The 21,434-nt window shown below is 41.2% G+C and overlaps 1 protein-coding gene across 1 annotated transcript in view; it reads right to left on the bottom strand.

The window, feature by feature from the left end:
• Positions 1–19,368, bottom strand: part of SMOC2 (SPARC related modular calcium binding 2) — a 144,506-nt gene extending 125,138 nt beyond the window's left edge. Inside the window, exon 1 of the mRNA XM_054395906.1 lies at positions 19,294–19,368. Within this exon, the coding sequence (XP_054251881.1) occupies positions 19,294–19,368 (75 nt within the window). The remainder of the gene's footprint in view (positions 1–19,293) is intronic.
• Positions 19,369–21,434: the final 2,066 nt, after the last annotated feature.

Genomic DNA, 21,434 nt, shown 5'->3' with positions numbered 1-21,434 from the left:
ATGTGGTCTCTTACAATGCAGCATCATTTGCACAATACTTAAATGTGCAGTGGAGAAACAGTTACAAAGCAGCCATCCTGCCTCATAGTCATACAGACAGACTTGGATATGTCCCCTCTGCAGCTTCTATCTTTGGCAGCCTGCTCACTCTTTCACAAGATTTACTTGCATTTCTTGGTTTATATGGTGTGGAAAGCATGGAAAGCAATTTATTAATTTTCTGTTATAGCTTACTCCAGCTCACACCCAAGGAGAGTGTAGATGGGGGGCCTGATACAGAATGACTCAGTATTCAACAAGGACTCTATAACTTAAATATATAGCAGTATCCTAAGCTAAGAATATTGGCACTGTGTCCTGCCATATCTGCATGCTGGCTGTGTCAGATACATTAACATGAGTAGTCAACAGCCTAGTAACTGCTGTCTTGCAAAAAATATTCAATATGATGTGGGAAACTACAAAGACTAGGGCTCCCTAGACATACTGGGTGATTAGCTGAAAGACTGATGGACACACATTGCCTCCACAGTCTGTCTGAGACAGTCCTCTGCGCAGATGATTGCATTTTTATACAGTTTTTCCCACATTCTTCTTCCAGTCTGGTCTCTATTTTCATGACTTAGGGAATTGTGAGCTCTCTAAGTCAGGTATTGTGCTATCTTCTTGTTTGCAATTCTCCTTTTTCAAGGGAAAAGTCTTCACTCACATATAAGCAACTTCAGCATAACGTATGTGATCAAATCCAAGGTTTATTTTCTCTATTGCCTGTATATTTCATAACAATTTAAAGCTATGAAATCTGTATTATACAAAGTGCTACACATCTTCAACTAGAATGCAGAGGTGGTTTACTGCAGTTCTTACACTGCCACCAGCCAGTCAAGTTTCTGTCCTCTAAAACTGGAGAAAACAGCTTGGCCTTTCTTGCCTTAAACTGGTTTCTGTTGCCTTTCCCAGATCAAAAATTTGGTCCCTAGGATTTTTCATTGGAAGAGTTACTTCACAGACTATGCAGCTTTTTTTAGGGTACATTCTGGATTTTAGTACTCAAACATGATGTTGGATCTCCATTTACAGTTCCTGAGAGAATGTTCTTCATAAAGTCCAGGCTGCTAGGCTCAGGGTCAACAGAGAGCCAGCACAGCTGCAAGCAGCCTCTTTCCCTTGGTCTTCCTGGGGGAGAGGCTCTTAGGCAATGCTGCAGAGAGGACAATCCAACTGGGGCTTGCCCTCATCCACTGGAGCTGCTTTTCTTGCTGCTCGACTTCTGCCTGATCCACTCTTTCTGCCACATCACAGCTTCCACTCATCCATACCCAGACTACAGGTGACTTCTCCCCTTAACACCAGCCCATTCCTAGAAAGTTGATCGATGCCTGTGACTGGGGCTACCCCAGGCCTCCACAATTGTCCTGCTGCTAAGGAGTGAGTTGGGATCTAGCTGCCCATGGGGAACCCCTGTTGCTTCCACAATCTGGACCTTGCAGCACTTGACACTCTAATGTAAAAACTTGCCTTATAAATTACAACTTTTTTTTTTTTTTTACCATATTAAGAGGTTTTTGGCAGTTGTAGTGGTTCAAATACAAAGAAATCAGTCCCCCAAGAAGAATGTGTAATGATTTGCTTTGGACTGAAAAAAATGAATTTATATTTAGTTGAATAACATGAGAAAGAAAGCCTTCTATGTGATAATCTGTTGGATTCAGATGTATTTAGATTGAGTTACAGAGTTGTTTTGACATTGAGTAATTACAGTAATTAGAGAAGACAGCTGTAAGAGTGGACTAATTTAACACTAAAGGTCACTGTGATACTAAGATCATACAAATTATATAAATATATCTGTGCTTACCCAATGAACTAAGCAGCCAAAAAAGTAATTCTGTATTTAGCAACGAAGATACCTTTAAAAATACATGGATGAAACAGTGTGTGACTCTTCAAAGGCACGTTTGAAGAATGGATCTTTGGAGTCACATCTTTAAATTTTTATAGATGACCTTATCTGCCATGCATAGAATACTGTGAGTATAAAACAGATTTTAAAAACTTGCAAGAAAAAAAATTAACACTTTTATTTTATAAAAGTTTGTCTTTCATGATAGTTATATAAGGATATTATTTTTTCCCCCAGTTTCTGCTTGTGAACATTTTCATATACCTGGTTAGAAATAGCAAAAGTAAAAATCAATGACTTGACCTATTTTATCTAAGCCTCTTGTCATGCTAAATAATGGTTCAAAACATCAATTTTGCTCATAGTTCAGAGGTATCTGTGAGATTTTCCTGTGTTGACACATCAAACAGTATTCATTACACCTTCAAATGTTTCATGAATAGAGCCTGGTTTTATAGGCTATTTCAAGGCTGAAAAATATTCTGCAAACTCCTTGGACAATTTTGTCATTCTGTATTGAAGTTATGAATCTATGAACAGAGAGTTTGATACACTGTTTTTAAATAAGCCACATGTTTCATATATGCCAAATCTTTTATCAGGAATGTATATTCTCATATGAAAAATAGTAGAGGAACTTTCAAAGGGAGAAAGGGTAATCACAAAAAAGCAACACTAAGTACTGCTATATCGTCTTCAATATTGAAATAAGATGCTGCAACCATTAACAAGGGGCTAAGAAAGAGAAGTTGAAGAGCTTGAAAATTTTAAAGAATACCTCTCAGGTTAGAAAAGGTTCACAGAAGTGGACTCAGTTCACAAAACTTTTAAAACTGTGTTAGGTCCTGTTTAGTTGATATATTGTTACAGTTCAAAATGCAATATACGACCATAGCCACCTGTAGCTGCATCCATGGTACACTATGTGTGAAATACTATACAGCTGTTTGAAGTTTCTTACAATTAAAACCTGCTTCTACTTTAAAATTGCTACATTTCCTGCACTTGTATTTTTGTCAGCTCTTTTAGAAAACAAATCTCCTCTTCATTACTAGAAGAGGAATTTCTAGAATACAATATGACTACTTCTCCATCTCTAAGAACATCAGAACTATAAACCTAGGGTCTCAATAAAATCCACAAAGTTTACAGAAAACTTTCAAACAAAAGAGCTGTTTGTTAATATTCTCTTTCAAAATGCAACAGTTCATAGGCAAACTGCCTTAAAAAAAAAAAAACACACAGAAAATTTGCCCAAATTTCTCTGTTCCTTCTCTCTTTATGCCCATACCATTTTAAATCATTTGTAGCTTTGCCCACATAAGTCGTATCACAAAAGAAAACATTTAACCATGCAGCTAATCAGATTGGCTAGCAAGGGTTTCCCTTGCTTTGTTATTGATAACAATTATTTTTGAACCTCAGACAATGAAAAGCTATCTATCCATTAAAAAAAAAATCAATTAAAAACAAAAGAAACAAAGGAGTCAATACATGCATGTGTATGTCTTGGGCAAGAGGGAAGCATTTTCACTAGACTGCCTGGAGCTAGATGGCTATCTTATACATCACATTGATTAAAACATTCTTCTCTTGGACAATTGTAACTGTCTTATGTGTGCACTTGTTCTTAGACTTAGGCTTCAATTAGAAATACAGCAATGATCTGCCAGTCACATAGATTTACCTTTTTTTTTCTTTGTTTTTTTAACCAGTCCTCTCTCCACTGGTTCTGAGAGGCATTGTAGGCACACTGGTCCAGATCTGGCTATTATCAGTACTTCAGAACTAGCTCCCAAGCCCTCATATATGCTTTCCAGGAGTAAGGGATCCCCAGACAAATTCCAAAATGACCAACTATGTACACTGGAATTGCACTTCTCCAACAGAGAGATTTGCCACCTTCCACATATTAAGGGAAGTATCCACAAGGATGCTGAGTGCCACTGATAAATTATCCCTAGGGTTACAAAGTACTGGGAATGTATTTTATTAGACGATGAGTAGAAGAAGGACAACATCTGGATTCACAATCCATTAGGCTAAATCTGCCAAGTGTTCAAGTAGAGTTACAGAGTATTTGAACAACACCATAACAGTTAAAATAGATTCCCATGGCAAAGATCCTAATGCAGCTTGGAAAATGAAATATCAATAGTGCAGTAGTGTTCACCTTTGACATGAAAAGTGTGACGAAGAAAAAAGTCCATCTGAGAAGCAACATATAGTCAACAGCTGTTTGAGAAAGCAAAACAGTAAGCAGTAATCTCTGGGCTAGAAAAAGCTTAAAGCCTTCATCAGTGTGCTGCAATAACAATGCGAGTGACCTGTACACTGAAAGACCAACCCTTCATTTCACAGCACCATTCACAGCTTCAAGTTAATGGACCTGAGGGAGTAGTGGCCACATTAACTGAAATAACAGCATTAACTAGTTTCATACATCATACAGTTAGCAAGACAGAGGATGCAGAAGGAGTTTTAATAAACTGCACAAACACTTCTGAAAAACAACATTGCAGCAGATTAACAGCAGGAGCCTCACATTAGGTATGGCAATCAAGCTTGGCCAGGATTCAAGGCCAGGGGGTCATGGGGAGGTTTGAGCTTGGAAAACAAAGTGTATTGTGAAATCATTGCACATTGAATAGGTTTGCCTATATGATGCAGTCAAAATAAAGAACAGTTATCTTGGCATTCCCAGCTCCAGGAGCTTTTCTTAATTATTATGTTGACAAATAAGACATGCATATGGCCTTAGCTCTAATTTAACAGAGTTTATGTGCAGATAAACAACGTGACTATGTAATATGAAAGCTTAGGAGATAGCATTTTAGCTTGACTGTAAGAAAAGAACTTCATAAAAAGTAAGTCCATTTTTTTATAGCCCATTATACTTTGGAACAAACATATCAGTTTTGAAAGAGGAAAGAAAAAAAAAAAAGAAGAGAGAAGAAGAAAAGATACTGAGACTCAAAGCTTTTTCTTCCTATACTTCTAGCATAAGTACATCTCCCCATTCTGTTGACCTTGATTACTGTCTCTGCCAGGTTCTGCTTACTTCTGTTTCATACTGTGCCAGCATCTCTACCACTTTCAGCTATTTGAAGCCAACCTTGTCTTCCAGAACATTCTTTGAACCCTTCAAATAGCACACCATTTAAGAAGCCATGATTATCCCATACACCAAAAAAAAATGAAGACACTGAGTTACATTTACCCTTCAGAGTAAAAGGCAGGATTTTAACAAGTTTCATGCCACAAAGTAGGGCCTGTTTCAGTGGAACTGTAAGTTCTGTAGCCACATGCATTTGGAAGAAATATGAATATGATGATGACAAGGTTGATTCAAAAAAGTAAATACCACTCAGCAGCAACAGAGAGGAAATGAGGTGATTTTGTGCCATTTCTCTGGACAGTATATGCCCAGTGGCATCCTTCTCTTGATGACAAAGTTAGAGTGAGGTGGATGTTGGTCTCTTCTCCCCAGCATCAAGTACTAGAACAAGAGGAAATGGCTTCAAATTGCATCAGGGAAAGTTTAGAATGAATAAGAGAAAAAAATTATTTACTGAAAGGGTGGTTGTGCATCAGAATAGGTTGCCCAGGTAGGTGGTGGAGTCATTGTTCATGGAGGTGTTAAAAAAATGTAGACATGGTACTTCAGGACATGGTTTAATGACCACGGTGATGTTAAGTCAATGGTTAGACTCAATGATCTTAGAGGTCTTTTCCAACCAAAACAATTACATGATTGTATGACCTTCAACCTGTATGTAAAAAAGCAGACAACAGGTTTCTGTTATATTTTAGGAGGCAGGGTTATTAAGAGGCACATCACCCAGATACATACAGACTGACAGACCTGAGGCTTCACATCTGAACATGCTCATTGGCAGTGTCAGTTTCAGGTACTGTCACCATCTCCAAGCTCCTTTGCTTGCTCCTGCCCTTATAGAGGGGAGACCCACAGTCAAATTTATTCTCCTTTATTCCTTTCAGGAGAGCAAGTCAAGAGGACAGACATAGGTCCAACATTTATTTGCTCAAAGCCCCACTTCCCACTAGACTCAGGAGGATGTAGTGGAGAAGGTTGGACACATTCATTACGAAGAGTGTGAACTATGTGAATTGCTGTCATACAAATTCTCTGGCAAACAGCTCATGTATCAACAATATACATGACGTGATCAGAGATCTCCAAACTTGCTTCTGTTGAGTGCCTGTCTCCGGTATTTCTGTTCTCCAAGTCATGTGAAGGTGTACAAAAGCAAGCCAAAATTCCAGAGGGCCAGGACAGAAGCTGCAGTTGTGATCCCCTTCTTTACTGGGAAGGACTGGGCAGCATGCTCAGATGGCCAACAGCATCCTGGCCTGTATCAGGAATGGCATGGACAGCAGAAGTAGGGAAGAGATCATGCTCCTGTACATGACAATGGTGAGGCCACACCCTTAATACTGTGTTCAACTTTGGGCCACTCACTACAAGAAAGACACTGAGTTGCTCAAGCATGTCCAGGTGAAGGGCCTGGAGAATCAGCCTTATGAAGAGCAGCTGAGAGAACTGGGAATGTTTAGTTTGGAGGGGACAAGGCTGAGAGGAGGCCTCATTGTTTTCTACAACTACCTAAAATGAGGTTACAGTGAGGCGGAGGTTGGCCTCCTCTCCCTAGTATCAAGTGATATAAAAAGAGGAAACAGCCTCAAGTCACACCAGGGGAGGTTTAGATTGGATATTAGCAAAAAATTTCTTCACTGAAAGAGTGGTTAGGCATTGGAATAGGCTGCCCAGGGAGGTGCTAGAGGGGCTCAAAAAACATGTAGACATGGCACTTCAAGACATGGTTTAATGGCCATGGTGGTGCTATGTGGATGAATAGATTCAATGATCTTAGAGGTCTTTTCCAACCAAAACAATTCCATGATTCTATTATTCTATAATAAGGGATAATAATTTCTGACTTTCAGAACAGTGTACTAGGGGGGCAAACTGTCTGAATTCCCTTCACCCACACTGTTCCACTATTTGAACTGCCTTGCAGACACGTGGCACACATCCCACCACTTTTTAAACAATGCAGAACACAGAATGCGTGCATATGACACGTGCAGCCCTCAGGCCATTTACAGTCACAAAGAACTAATAAGAAATTAAGTAATCAGCTCCAATTATACTTTGGTTAACAAATTCTACATGTCACTCCACTAAACAGTAGTGTTCTAGCAAATTAGAAACATTTTTAAAAGTCACAAAGTTTTAAAAGACGTTGACCTATATTCAAGCAAGAAATATCAGGCCCGAGAAATAGGAAACATCTATTTCTGCCTCTCACAGACACCCACACACACCTGCTTTGCTGTTGTTGACAGCAGATAGCTGCAAGGGTTTTCCTGAGAGAGATCCTGCATACCACAAAATGGCTGTAGGATATGAGCTGTGACCTCCTTCAGCTTTGATAGACTTGTCATTTCTGTCAAGCTTTTCCATCCATCATGTACACTATTTCTAAGGTTTAAGTCATTTATATGATCTCCTGAGGGAATTGCATTGCATCTCTGACATCGCTTTAATTACTGTCAGGTGGAAATAGTGAGTTTTCACATGTGATTAGTCCTATCTGTAACCACCTAATTTCATTAAACATTTCTGGCTGCTTCTTACTTGTGTTAAATGAGTGTAATTTCCTGACCTGGTCATAAACATGAATCTAGCTTTGGAGTTTCCGCATTCTCAGGTGTGCAGAGAAGACTCAGAACAGCAATTTTAAAAAATAATTTACCTTTGTGTCAAGGAGACACACAGTGTCATTTTTTGTCAGAATAAGCAATTCAAGAAGTAAAAGCATTCTTATCATTTATGATGATAGTCAAGAGAGCTACTAAAATAAAACCAACTGTATAGTCCACCCCTGCATATACATATATGACTGACATAGGTAGTCTTAAGATCAGAAGTGGCAATATAGGGAATGTATTGCAGCTGATGGATAACATTTTGAAGACCCAGGTAGCCTATAGGAGGAAGGTCTGTGCTGCTTGACTATGTCACCTCTTTGAGGTTGCAAAGAAAGCCTTTTTGACAGGTTTCCCTGATGCTGCTATAGAAGAGAATATGCTCAAGAATTGCTCTCAGCATTTTGATATGCATCCACAGGATGGAAGGATCCTGCACCCAGACCCATCTTCTTTTCTCTCTGAAGAGAAGGTAGGAAAGGGCAGTAGTTAAAGAAGCTTCCAGCTACATGCTGAGCTACACACAAAAAAATAGGAAGAAGCATCTAAATATTCCATTTGACCAGGCTGCATTGTCAGGCGTTTTTTTCCTCTTTAAGGGAGAAAGGGGTTTGTGCCATGAAAAAAAAAACACACATACCACAGCCTGAGAACCCCAGCTTTAGGGCAATGATAAGGTTGAGACACTAAGCTCTCAAAAGTCAGGAAATACCAAGTAGATGACACTTGAGCCTCTGCACTATGCAGATCCTCTTGGCTGGCAGCATGACAAGACCAGAGAAGACCCTTCTGCTCATCTCTTGCTGTACTGTTCAATGGGTTGTTCCAGTTCTTTACAAAAGGCAGACTAGGTTAGATAGCAAACAAACAAAACCATGCACACACACACACATAAAAACAAAACAAAAAACACACCACAGACACACACAAAAAAAACCCCAACACACCAACCAAACAATCAAACAAACAAAATCACCCTCACCACCTTTGTCTATACAAAGCAGCCATCTTGGGTAATCTGCAGAGCATGCAGAGGATGTTAACACCAGGATGTGGCCTTAACTGCCTCATTAACTCCACTATTTGCATACCCTCCATTATCTGTGTTCACCTCATCCGAAAGCAGGTGTCATTTAAGATTTACTTCTAATTATTATTGAACTTGATAACCATGGTAGACCAAGAGGGTCAATCAAGAATAAGGCTTTTTTGCCCAAACCATGGAACAAACCCAAAGAGCTTACAGTCTATAAATAGGCAAGGCCTATAAGCACTGGGGGAAAAGACATACCAAGAAAAGAATATCAACCATATGGGGAAGGAGAATCTGCAGAAGCCAGAGGCAGCCCAGTCAAAATCGTGAGTCACAAAGAATGTCAGCTTCAAGCTCCTCTGGACTTGCTCCTACCAACAGAGTTTCTGCTAGTTCTTTTCTTTGGTTTTACCTCAACACTGCAATCTGTGATTATCTCACCAGTTACTCTATCAAACCAACAGTGCTGTGTCCACTGTGCTTCTGCTTCTGTGGGTTTGTCATGAGCAACTCAGATGCATAAAGAAATTTCTGCCAGCCTGGTATCAGATCTGGCTTTGCCATCTAGTAGGAAATACTCTGACACTCATTGCCTTGCATCTCTCCTGGTCTTGTGTCTAATGAATGTAAATGCTGACACTTTGAAACAGCAGCACTGTATACCCACTTTGCATTGGATAAAATTGCTCCACTAGGAGCACAAAAACAGATCTTTGAGCTCTGCTTTTTGCTGTTTTTCCTTCAGAAAGAAATCAATTTACAGTGCATGAATATTGCCTTGTAATTTTATTGCAAACTAATGGAAGTCCATCACCAAGCAATGACAGAACCTTTGCTCAGGGAGTCATTCAGCATCTGGAAAGGGGAAACTTAAACAGAAGAGCAATTTACCAATGAACACTTCTTTCAAAAAATCTTTCCCTTTCTCTCAGAAATACAATTTATGGCACCTTTCAAGAAGGAAACAAGATTGAAAGATAAAACCTCCTGTTCAAAGTTCAGATTTGCAACTAAATCCACTTAGGCTGAAAGCTATCAAAAATCTGACATGCTTGAAAACTGCCTTCCCAGGAGGACACGGTCTGAAACATAATCCCATTAACTACAGTGTGCAAAATAAGTTGTCCACTTTGTTTTGTCTTGCTTAACAGAATTCATGTAATTCTGCAAAAAGAAACAATATGGATAAATGCAATGAAATGAACAAGACATACTCTTTGGGAAGGCTGAACCCCTCCTTCTGTCCCACAGTCAAGACTAGATCATATACTAGACCATATTTTTTTATCTTGTCCGCACCACCCTAATCCAAGTTCTCATTAATGTTAGTAGTTAACTGATGTCAAGGCAAGCCATGTCATTGAAGACATTTTCTTTTTACAGAACTGTATTCTACCTTTCATCAGTTTCTCTTGAGATTTTTTTTTCCATTTGAGATTTTTCTTATTTGAAGGCCTCTCTGATGGTCAGCTGAGTGGCAAGCACTAAAAACTGAAAGTTCCCAGTTTTCTTCCTATTCCTCTGCAGACTTACATAGTGGGGTAGAGAAATAAGGTTGCCCATACTTGCAGTACTTCCCAGAAGGGATGGAGCAGACCGTGCTGTTCTTGAACTCCCTCCCGTGGTGGATTCCTAAAGTATCATAGAAGAAGACAGGTGACCTCCTTGCCTCTGAGGCTGCTAGACAAGTGATGCCACCAAGCTGTATTTGCAAGGGAATGCAGAGGAGGAGAAACAAAGAAAGATCTCTACAGACACCACACTCCACTTACCTTATGTCTCTGAAGTCTTTGATGGTTGTCTCATAAAAGTAAGTCATCCTAGAGACAAGAGATAATTTCCTAAACAAAAAAATGTATGATCAAATCAAGGTCTTCTTTAGTTTCTTTGTTGCTAGACTTTTGCTTTTCTGTGTCATCTTGTGAGGATAAAGGTTGCTTTAGAGTATGTGCTATCCTCTACTACAACATAACGTACTGGGGACCAGGTTTCCCTTATTTGATTTATTTAATAGATAAGTAACTTATTAGTCACTTTTTAAGTGACATTTGCCACAGTGATTTTTCACTCTAACAGGCACATCAGTCCACATGATGTCTACTCTCTGGATTCGAGCAGTGATATACAGCACCATTGCCATAAAAAGATGTCACACAGTGACTACAGCAGTTGACAAATATGACAGTTTGGGTCACCTTCACTGGCACCTCTTTGTCTTCACTAAGTGACATCAAGGTAGGAACTCAAGTGAATGAAAACTGATTCAAACACTGGTTAAATACATTAAGTTATTCTTCAACTACACAAGTGGCGATGAGGACAAATGCATTAACTGGGGCATCTGAACCAGAGCCAATTCAGAATCCATGTTCAACTTGTCCTTACAATACTTGCCTCTCATAGCAACTCGCCTTTTAATACCGTTCACTTCATCCTCCCAAATAGGAATCGATGTGTTTGGATGTCTACAGAAATTCAGGATGAAGGCAAGCACACCACAGCCACTATGGCACACAGTTACCAGCCTCTCTAGGAAGAGGTGCTCACATTTTAATATCACAAAAGCCTTTCTGATAGGCTGACACTCACCCTGCATTCTCTGGAAGGGGGTCCCAGACCCTAAGTTCTACCATTAGCAGAAATATGTCCCTGTAAAGAGCAACACTTAGAAAAGAAACAGGTTGGGAATCAGTTCTGTAGATTGCATGATCTAGATCCCAGAGAGATCAAACACTTTGTGCTCTATGATACTTTAGGAACTATGGTCTGGTTTAACAGCATTTCTGTTCATGTAGTCATGTTATGGTTAAAATATGGTTAAACAGTTTATGTGTCCACCAAAATGTGACCGTCCCTTCCCCCTCTCCTTCAAAGTATTAATGAGACTCAACAGCAGACTTTTACTCAAGACAAAACTCAACCACTCCTCCAGATAAGAGCAAGAGAAAGATAATGAAACTGAGTCATTGCTTTAGATCCCTGACATCCACACGTCTGCAATCTGCAAGTTTTGTCCGTACTGCAGCTTGTTACATGGCTAATAGTGAGTTCATCCTGATTTCAGTTCAAATGATTCTTTATTTGACACTACTTCTGTTTCAAAAAATGTACAGACTTCTCCTGAGCCCTTATATTGTTAACAAAATCTTTTGCTTCAGTACTAAACAAAGGTCAGAATATTGATAAATGTATGATAAATCTAGCCCAAACAAAGGACTGTGATAGCAGTAGTTGTACCCTAGAAGTCTGTAAAACACAGCATGAAGTTATAGCATAAATAAAGAACGCTTTTCAGAGCAATGGATTTTTCCTTTGTTTTCAAGTACACTTCATATGCTCTAGGACAGAGAGGTAAAGGTTTATAGCATATGTATGACAGCTCATTTGTATATAGTTTATAAATTAAAATCTAAAAGACAGGAAAGTATACTGTTGCATCCTCAGAACAAATTCAAGGTAATACAAAAGAAAAAATATTTTTACTCAGTGACTTAGAGGATGACAGAACAAGCAGCCTGAAGTCAATGAAGAAAAAAAAACTAAGTTTTGGATAGGTATGAGATAAACATTCTTGAGTGAGTTTTCTAGCAACACACTGAGCAAGCCAGGGAAAGAGCTGGAAATGATTGCCTTCAGGAAATGTTTTCTCTTTCCATCCTGACAAGAACTCTAGGATGTATTCTCTATTAGCCTAAATTTTAAGCAGCTGATGAAATACTTAGTGGTCATTTTTAAAAGCTGATGCATTAAAAAGGGGGAGAAAAAATATCACTGAAGTGCAGTTACCAACTCATTAAGACAAATTTTTATTCTGCAACAACTGGCTAAAATTTCAGTTTGAGGAACTGACTCCACATAAACTTACTCCACAGGTTCTGTGATAAGACATGACACTACATTAACTTTGCTTCTTTGAAGGCCATAATTCGTTGAAGTAATGTTGAGAAACCTTCTGATACTAAGTGTATCACACCAACCTAAATAAATACCAGTCCACACACTTTTTAGGCAGCTTTCACCTTTCTGTAACGAGTTTGTATCCTTACATCCTATGCACAACACTGCATTACCATGTAATTGTGGCTGTAACTCAGATCAGTTCCATATGTAGATGGGACACCTAGGTAAAGATCGAAAAACTGCAGGAAAAAAAATGCAGTCATTTATGCTATACTTGCACTTCTCTGCCCAGTTCTTGCTTATTTCCAACTTCTTGTGAAGTTATCCTTCCCTTCCCTTTAAAATAGTCTATGTAATATCAGCATATTGCAAACTGTACGCTTTTTCTTGAAGCATTTCCATTTTCAGACTCACAACCAGTGTTGTACTGAAAAGCGTTTTATCTACCACTGTAGATAAATATGAAGGCAGTGGTTATCAATTAATAGCTAAAAGCAGATAGAGAAATGTCAACAGGAGCATAACTTGAGAGACTACAGGGGGGCATTGTAATGAAAATGACCGGCATCACCAGAATTTTGTTGAAGATGGCAGAGGGTCAGAGGATGGGAGGACAGGCAAGGACATAGTTGAAAACTGTCTTGACTGTATTTTTTCTGAAGAAGCATTCCAACTTTTCTCTGTGAAATAAGCTTCATTGTGAATCTTTCATCTGAGCTTTTTAAAAATCTACCTCAACACACAAAAATGAATCAAGCAGAAAATTAAGAAGCATTTAAGGTTTCATACCAAAGAAAATACAAATATTTTTGGAAATCTGTAAGTCCTTTGCAAAATTTAGCCTCTGTTCATTCTGCAGCTTCCCCAAGAACATAGGAATTTGTTGAGATAAAAGATGCCACTCCTGAACCAAACTCAGATGTCATTTGCCATTCAAATATAGGCCTTTGATCACAGCTCTTTCTTATTCAGTTTTTAATTTTCAGGTGCCTCTGCACTTCCTAATCTCAGGCCTCACAGGAAATGGAAGTACCAAAATACCATGAAAATGGTTCTGCCTGTGGTGACACTGGCCTGGCTGAAGAAATGGAGACACTAGGGAAGTCCTGAGTGAGGCAGATATTAAAAAGTTTCATAGCCAAATTTACAAACCAACAGGATTCAGATAGCTTTTGGATAGCTGCTAAACCTTTGGAGGCTTCTCAAAATGAACCAAACCTTGAACTTTGCCAGCTGTCAAGGAATATACACAGCTGTTCCTTGAGGTATTCAGTGGGCAATAGGAGATGGATGAAAGCATCACAACTGGCCAAAATATGCATGATCTACTTCTTTTTTTTTTTTTTTATCTATGTCCTGCTCTTACCTCCCCATCCACGTTCACTTCTACGCTTCACTTCCGGTTTTAAAATCTTATGGGTGTGCAGTCAGCCTGACATCTCCATTACATCTTCCACATTTTAAGGTACAGTTTTGTGTTGTCTGCATGCAAGAAAATTACTTCTAAACCTTGGTCAAACGTTTTACTGACTCTTTCATTAATAACTCTCACAGGTTTTGATTTTTTTTTTCTTTAATGAGAAGTGTCTTGAGAGTTTATTGCAAGGAAGCATTGTTAAAAGTGTTTTATTTTCAGAGCTGATGTACCCTTGGTTGTACCAATGCCCATTTGCAGTAACAATGCTGTTAGGATCTGGAGCCACTTACAGTTTTATTTACAGTCTTGGTTTTTCAGTCACAATTAGAGTAAATTTTCCAAATGTTTGGGTTTGCAGGCGCCATCCAAGCGGGTCCTAAACTCGGAAAACTTTGACTGTGTTTAGCTTCCCTTTACTGAACTACCTTAGTGGTCCATCTTATATTGATGAGTGTTGTGGAAGCCATCCAGCACATTAAATGCTATTGAATACTCACAAAGCATATGCCAAGAGAGAAAAAGAAAACAATTGTTGCCTGAAATATCCAGCCTCTGATGAAAGAAATTTTTAACAGGCAGAGGTGTTCATTTCAAGAAGCCATTTCAAGCAAACCTTCCTTCTTTGTAAGATCTAAGATCAATATTGTACTGAGAAGGACACATGGCCCAGCAAGGCTTTGAAAGAATAAAATAAATAGCTTGTGGTATAAGTCATCAAGATTTTAAAGTAAGAAACACTTGTGTCGTATTATTTGTACAAGCACATGCACACACACAGCACCAAGACTGATGGTTCCAAAAGCACAGCATAAACAATGCCAAAGCATGGTGGTAAGTGCAGTGATAATAAACTCATTTATTAGAAGAACAAAACATCATGTTTCAAAACAAAAGTACCTACATCCTCAAGATACGACTATTACCCTAACACAATATAACAATAAAACTGAGCTCTCACTGGTTTCATACATGCAAAAAAAAAGGGTGCATTTTGCAGAGTAGAATAAAAATGCAAAATTGCAAAAACATTCCAATGTGTTATAAGAATTGCAAATTACCTGCCTTTCCATAAACAAGGTAAAAAGACAAGGCTACTTAAGATATTTTCTGGAATGTAAGCATGTTTTACATTACTATTTGACACAAGGGGAGGAAAAACAAGGAGAAGCCAAATTGGCTACAGTCCCTCCAGATCTCATGGTTTCTTATGAGACAGTTCTCAGCTTACCTTCCCAGAATGAAAGTCATTGTTCTGTTGCCAATGTTTGTTTATTTGAAATAACAATAAATATAGTACTAAATAATGCTTTCCTCCCTCATGCAACCCTGTGGCTCAGTTAGAAATTCAGAACTGGAATATTATGTTTCCGCTCACTTTGTCTATTATTGCAACATGCTTCTACTCAGAAGACAAGAGTCCAGGAGTAACTATAGAAAAGACTGGTTTTGCTGACAAGAAGCCAAGATTGCTACAAACTCAAACTAGCTTTGGCCTATCTCTAAAACAGTGAATGCACAAGAACTTGGGAACTTTCAGACCCTGGTGTACATGCTGGCTTCGCAATACAAATTCAGATGTGTATCTGACCACTCCCCAGGTCCTTCCTTTACCCTGGTACACAGAAAGGAACCTAAGTGAGTTATGACTGAGCCCACAGTTTGGGTAGAGAAGGACATATTACAATACTCATACATTCACTTTAGACATAGCCATGTAGGCTGTGGGACCAGACTCTCAATTGCCTGATGCATCTCAACTACCTGTTGACTACACCTGCCAGAAATTGTGCTGATGGGTATTACCAATATTGTAGGAAGTCATATACTCATCAGTACCTGCAGATATGCACTGGCATAGGACTATCATGCAGTCAGAAATCTCATGGAGGTGTTTGTATGAAAACTGTAATTTCTTGCAGCCAGACTACCGCAAACCTTCTAAGATTTGAAAATCGTGTATTCACCTGAACTATAGAACTATAGACATGCATGGGTTTTTTTGGGTATTCCTGCCCACAGGAAAAGCAAAAATATTATTCCTAATTAAATGGTGATACAGCCCTACAAACTACTGGAAGTCTTCTCTGAAAGAGATATAAGCTATAGTTCTCAAACTAGCAAAGACATAAAGTGAAAACGGTCCAAGAATCTCTTTAGACAAATTAAAAACATAAAGACAGGTGCTGATATTCCTCTCCTTACCCAGCCATCATCCAGTTTGCCACTTAGAACCCAGAGCTGTTCAACATCTGGTGCATGCAGTCACCTTTCGGAAAATAGCCTTAACTTTAGGGCTGCTTTTGTTACCACATCATTATTAATGTTCATCTTATGGCAGCTTTACCACAATGGCTAAGAAAACTGTCCCCCTTGATAGTGCTACCCCCTAGCAACCTGCATATATGCTTGACAGTGTGATACCATCACAGATGTGAACACTTTCCCCATAATCACCCCAGTTTTCATGAAACTCAGGTCCACAGTAAAATATGCTCTATCCCAATGGCCTCTGGTTATTACTAAAATATCAATCTTTCTTTGTCATTCTTCCAACCACAAACAAAAATAAAGTCTTTATCTGACATGTAGAAATGAATGGTAGTTCTCTGTCATCACACACTGGCACAGCAGGTTAAAAAAAAGTCATGCATTTTCTTGGTCTTTCTACACAGCCTGGGTTTGGTTTTCCTTATAATTATGCGGATACTAACCATGAATATTTGAGAAAGGTACATGTGGGAAGGGGCTATACAGTCTGCGAGCTACAAACAAAATGACTGCAGGAGTAAAGAATGAATTTGTGCTGTGGTATTTGCTGTTGTAATAGCATTGGGTTTCTGTTGTTGTTTAAATAAGGAAGTATACAAATAGTAGAAATGAGCCTGCCTCATTCAAAGTTTAGTTTAGATGTAAAAAGTATGTGTGCATGAGTTCGTGTGTCAGTTTTCTTCCTACTGGTGTCTGGATGTTAATCACTCATTTTATGGAAGGATTTCTAATGTGGTGTAGTATTCACATGGGCTAGCTATCTCTCTAAGAGCACTCTTAGATGAGCACAGGCAGCAGGGAAAATTACGCGGGCTCACTATCTACTGCTAGCTACTCCTACCAAAATGTTCATCTTTAATTCAGTCAGCTTAAAATCTCCAAAGCCATTACTGTTTTGGTAGTAGACGGTGGAGATTCCACCAGGATTAACTTCTGTGGTCATGGTTCATAAAGATTCATACCACTATAAAGTACAGAACTGAACATCATATACTCTGGATGGGTGAAAGAGAAAACAGGGACTTCAGACATCTCTTAGCTAAAAGTGAAGTTAAATACATCTGCACAAACCTATAACATTTAATTTTCAAGGAGTTTGCCCAAGTGCCCCCAACAGATTTTTCTTCTCTTCTGTGAGGCAGGCAGCCACTCACTGAATGACAGTTACATTCAGCAGTGATTTATGCACATCTGCTAAAAGGCTTTGGTATCATTTGAGTCATGTACCATTTAAAGATACTACAGCAGTTACTGTCACTATTATTTTGTATTTGGACATTTTAAGTTTTAGTATCATTTTTTGTTTACTTCCATGGCAATAGTTAGAACTTTTCACAGGATCACAGGATGTTAGGGGTTGGAAGGGACCTCTGGAGATCATCGAGTCCAACCCCTTGCCTGAGCAGGACCATAGAATATAGCACAGGTAGCAGAGGAACACATCCAGATGGAGCTTGAAAGTCTCCAGAGATGCAGCCTCTCTGGGGAGCCTGGATTCAGGAGGAGAAGCTTCTGGAAAGAACATATAATCTCTTGCAAATTCTGATCAGACAAATTCTGATTTGTGAAACTGAAATTGTAATTAAATCGTAGTGTTAACCTATTAACTAGAATAGTATATATATATATTATCTGACAGTTCAAGACTTCTTCCAATGAGGTTCTTAAGAAGTAAAAGACAAAACTCACTTTACTCTTTCTGTCTTACACTTTCAAATTATACCCACTATAAAATTCATTTGGAGCAAACTTATTCTTTCCAGGTTTTCAATTGGCAACTCCTAATCTATAAATCATTTAAAGAAAACAAAGGTCAAGAAGGCAAAACTTTCTCTGAAGAATTTCAGATATGAACAGCCTAGCCATTCCCCACTGCCATTTCTCTTTGAGCTGTACCTATCCCCCGTTATTCAAAAAGTAATGAGAGAAAAAAGAGAGAAATAGAGGGGTAGAGAGGGGGAGAGAGGGAGACAGAGGGGGAGAAAGGGAAAGAGAGGGGGAGAGAGGGGAAGAGAGCGGGAAAGAGAGGCGGAGAGAGGGGGAGAGAGAAGGAGAGAGAAGGAGAGAGACAGAAAGGGAAAGAGAGGGAGAGGGAAAGAGACAGAGAGGAGAGAGGAGAGAAAGAGAGAGGAGAGAAAGAGAGAAAAAGAGAGGAAAGGAGAGAAAAAGAGAGAAAGAAAGAGAAAAAGAGAGAGAAAAAAGAGAGAGAGAAAAAGAAGACACCCCCCCCCCCCCCAACTCAGTATTTTATAGAAATGTTCTCAAAGACTGCAACAAAACCAGGGTCTATTTGCAACTGCCTGTAACTTTAGCATAGTAAACTCTAAGGGGCACGTTCCTCACCAAAATACTTAGAAACAGCTTGAAAGGGGTACTCACTGCCCGTTATGTTTACTCAAGCACTTGTTTAAAAACACATTTAAGGAAAATGTTTTTATTTCTACAGATTGCATTAATTATAGCTGTGCAAACACTGCAAGCTCTACAAGAACATGAACTAAGCTATTAGCTGCAAACCTCAGATCTGGTCTATAGAAGTGGTTATGGCTTATTTAGCAAGCCTAATGAATTGGCTCACCCATCTCTACACAGAGTTCCATGTTTGGCATCCTAGAGCCTGGAACAGCGAAACAGGCTTGTTTCTCGTTTCTTTATAATTAAAGTAAAAGTGGGCAGTCCAAGACGGTTCAAACGCAGACCTCACTGCAGCATTACTCTTTTTAGAGAAAATAAAAGCATTAACATTGGCCAGAGCTCTGCGGAGACCCACAGTAAACTTAAAATTCACTGCCACTGGCCGTGGTCTGCCCTGCAGAAACGCGACGGGGCGGAGGTGCCGGCTGCTCACCCCGCTGCGCCCGCGTTACCGGACACGCCGCGGTAGAGCTGCCCTCCTCAATCGTGGGCTCCATCCGTCGCCCAGATCTCACTTGCCCTTTTCCCGGCAGCTGAGCCGGGGGCAGCGCATCAGCCCGCTCAGGTGCGCCACGGAGAACCGACCCGCCGAGCGCTCAGCGCCCAGCGGCAGGGCGGCCTTACCGTGAGGGCGGAGAGCTTCTGGGCTGGCACGGCGGGGAGCAGCTCCGGCAGCAGCAGCAGCAACGGCACCCACATCCTGAGGCGGCGGAGGCGCCGGACACACTGCGGCTTCAGGAAGCGGAGGAGGGGGACTCTCCTTGGGATGTCGCTCCCCGCTTCGACGCCTGTTTTGGCTCCTTTCCAACGGCTCCCACTGGGAGGTCCCAGCGTAGGCCCTCAGTTTTCTTTTTCCCCACCCCCTGAAATTTGGTGACAGGAGTATAGCAGAGAGGTGGCAGTTTCTCCCTCTCTCTGTGTCCCTCCCTCTATCGTGGAGAGTCAGTCCCGAGTCGGAGATGCTTCACAGCCTGTCCTCTTCCAGCGCCCTCCTGCCCCACAGGCACTGCCGTGGGAGATTCACTGGACCCTGCCGCCTCCCTCGGGTAGCTGCCCTTCCCTCCGCCTTGGACAGGCTGCTGCTTAGCTCTGGGGATCCCTTTCTTTCCTCCACAGACTCGACTTTCCCTGGCGGAGGAAGCGGGGGGGAAAGACTGAAACTGGAAGCGAGGACCCTTCACACCACTCCTCCAGTGTCCGCCGACAGCTAGGAGCCGCGGGAAAGGCACTGCCGCGGCTGCGGAGGCTGGCGGTGTGCAACCGAGCCGAGCCGCTCTTCCCCTTTTCCTCTTATCCTCCCCACTCCCCAGGCCGGCCTCCTCTTTCTCCTCCCAGACCCAAAGAGCCTCGACGATTAACCCTCCTCGGTTCTCCCGAGGGGACGTGGGCTTGCTTCCCCGTAGGGCTCATTCCAACACTACCCTCCTTCCCCCCGCCTTCTGATGAATCAACATGTAGAAATACTGGCAGGTCCTGGTATGGGAGGGTGAGAGGCGCCCCAGCCTTCGGTCTGGTACATCCCGACCCCTCCCGCCCCGGTGCGCCCCGACCGTGGCCCTGTCGCCCGCCTGGTGCGCTGCTCCGCCCGCCGCGCACCGCACGGGGCAGGGAGCAAGGGCCGAGGCAGTCAGAATTCTGGCGCAGGCTAAAGGAGGGCAGCTGCAGGGCAGAGGGTCGTGGTCGGGGGTAACTGGGGACTGTCAGACCCTCTGGCACGGCGGGGCACGGGGACTGCTTCCCTGGGAGATGCAGGTCTCTGCGAGGGTGCTGCAACCCGTGCCGTAAATGCCAGGTGAAACCTTCCTTCAGACGGTTTGGCGCTTTTCTCACCTAGCTTTTAGGAGCCAAGTAGAGATATTTTGCTATTTCCTTACTGTGAACCACCAGAGGATCTCCTCCCTCTGCTGCTTGAAAGAAACTTTTATTGCAGTTTTGTCAATGGAGAGGTCCTCTGCTCCTCTGAGACCTGCTGCCAGCCTGCAGAGATCAGGGTCAGTGGTGCTACCAGGGAGTCTGAAGCTCTCAGGGCTTGCTTTATTCATAGAGTGTGCGCATCTGTGGGAGAGGACCCACAGATACACGTGAAGGGATTGTAGGGAGGCTACACGTTCCCAGCATGCAAGTGACATTTTTTCCCAAACGTACGGATCTGACCTTGCAGGCTCATCACACCCTGATAGTCACGCACGGCCTCATCCAAAACTCGGGATGGAGCACACTCACTGAAGCAGTATCTGTATGCACGGTGAGCCAAGGCTGAGAGAACTAGAGCTGAATGCCCTATTTGAGACATCTACTGCTGACTTTTCCAGATCCCACAATGTTCAAGGCAGGCAGCCAACAAAGTCACAGCTTCTCCAGGTCTCAGCTGAGCACCCAGAGTTACAAGAATTTGGAAAGCTCTTTTTTTTTCAAGAGTGTTTTTTTTTTTAAACAACTCAAATATGACACAACATATGTGCATGCATGTGTGAGTGGCCTGTAGTATCTCCTGGGGGAAGGGGGGTTAATGTAAAAGAAAAGGGGGGGGGGGGGGGGGGGGGAAGAAAGAAGGCTATCATATAGCATTGTCCAGATCAAAACATGGTTTAGATACATCTCCATCAGTACCAGACTAACAACATCTCACACAGAGACAGCAGGCTGCTCTTCTCTGCAGTAGGCAGCACAGGACATTTTGCCAGGATCGGCTTCACAGCCCTTTCCACTCAATGAGGAGATGGTGCACCTTGGCAATATTGATGTCTCTTTTAGAGCCTGAAGGA

Source organism: Indicator indicator, chromosome 2 (genome assembly GCF_027791375.1).
Source record: "Indicator indicator isolate 239-I01 chromosome 2, UM_Iind_1.1, whole genome shotgun sequence".
Classification (NCBI taxonomy): Eukaryota; Metazoa; Chordata; class Aves; order Piciformes; family Indicatoridae; genus Indicator; species Indicator indicator.
Note: the sequence above shows the minus strand (reverse complement) of the source record. Positions and strands in the feature narration are given on the sequence as shown.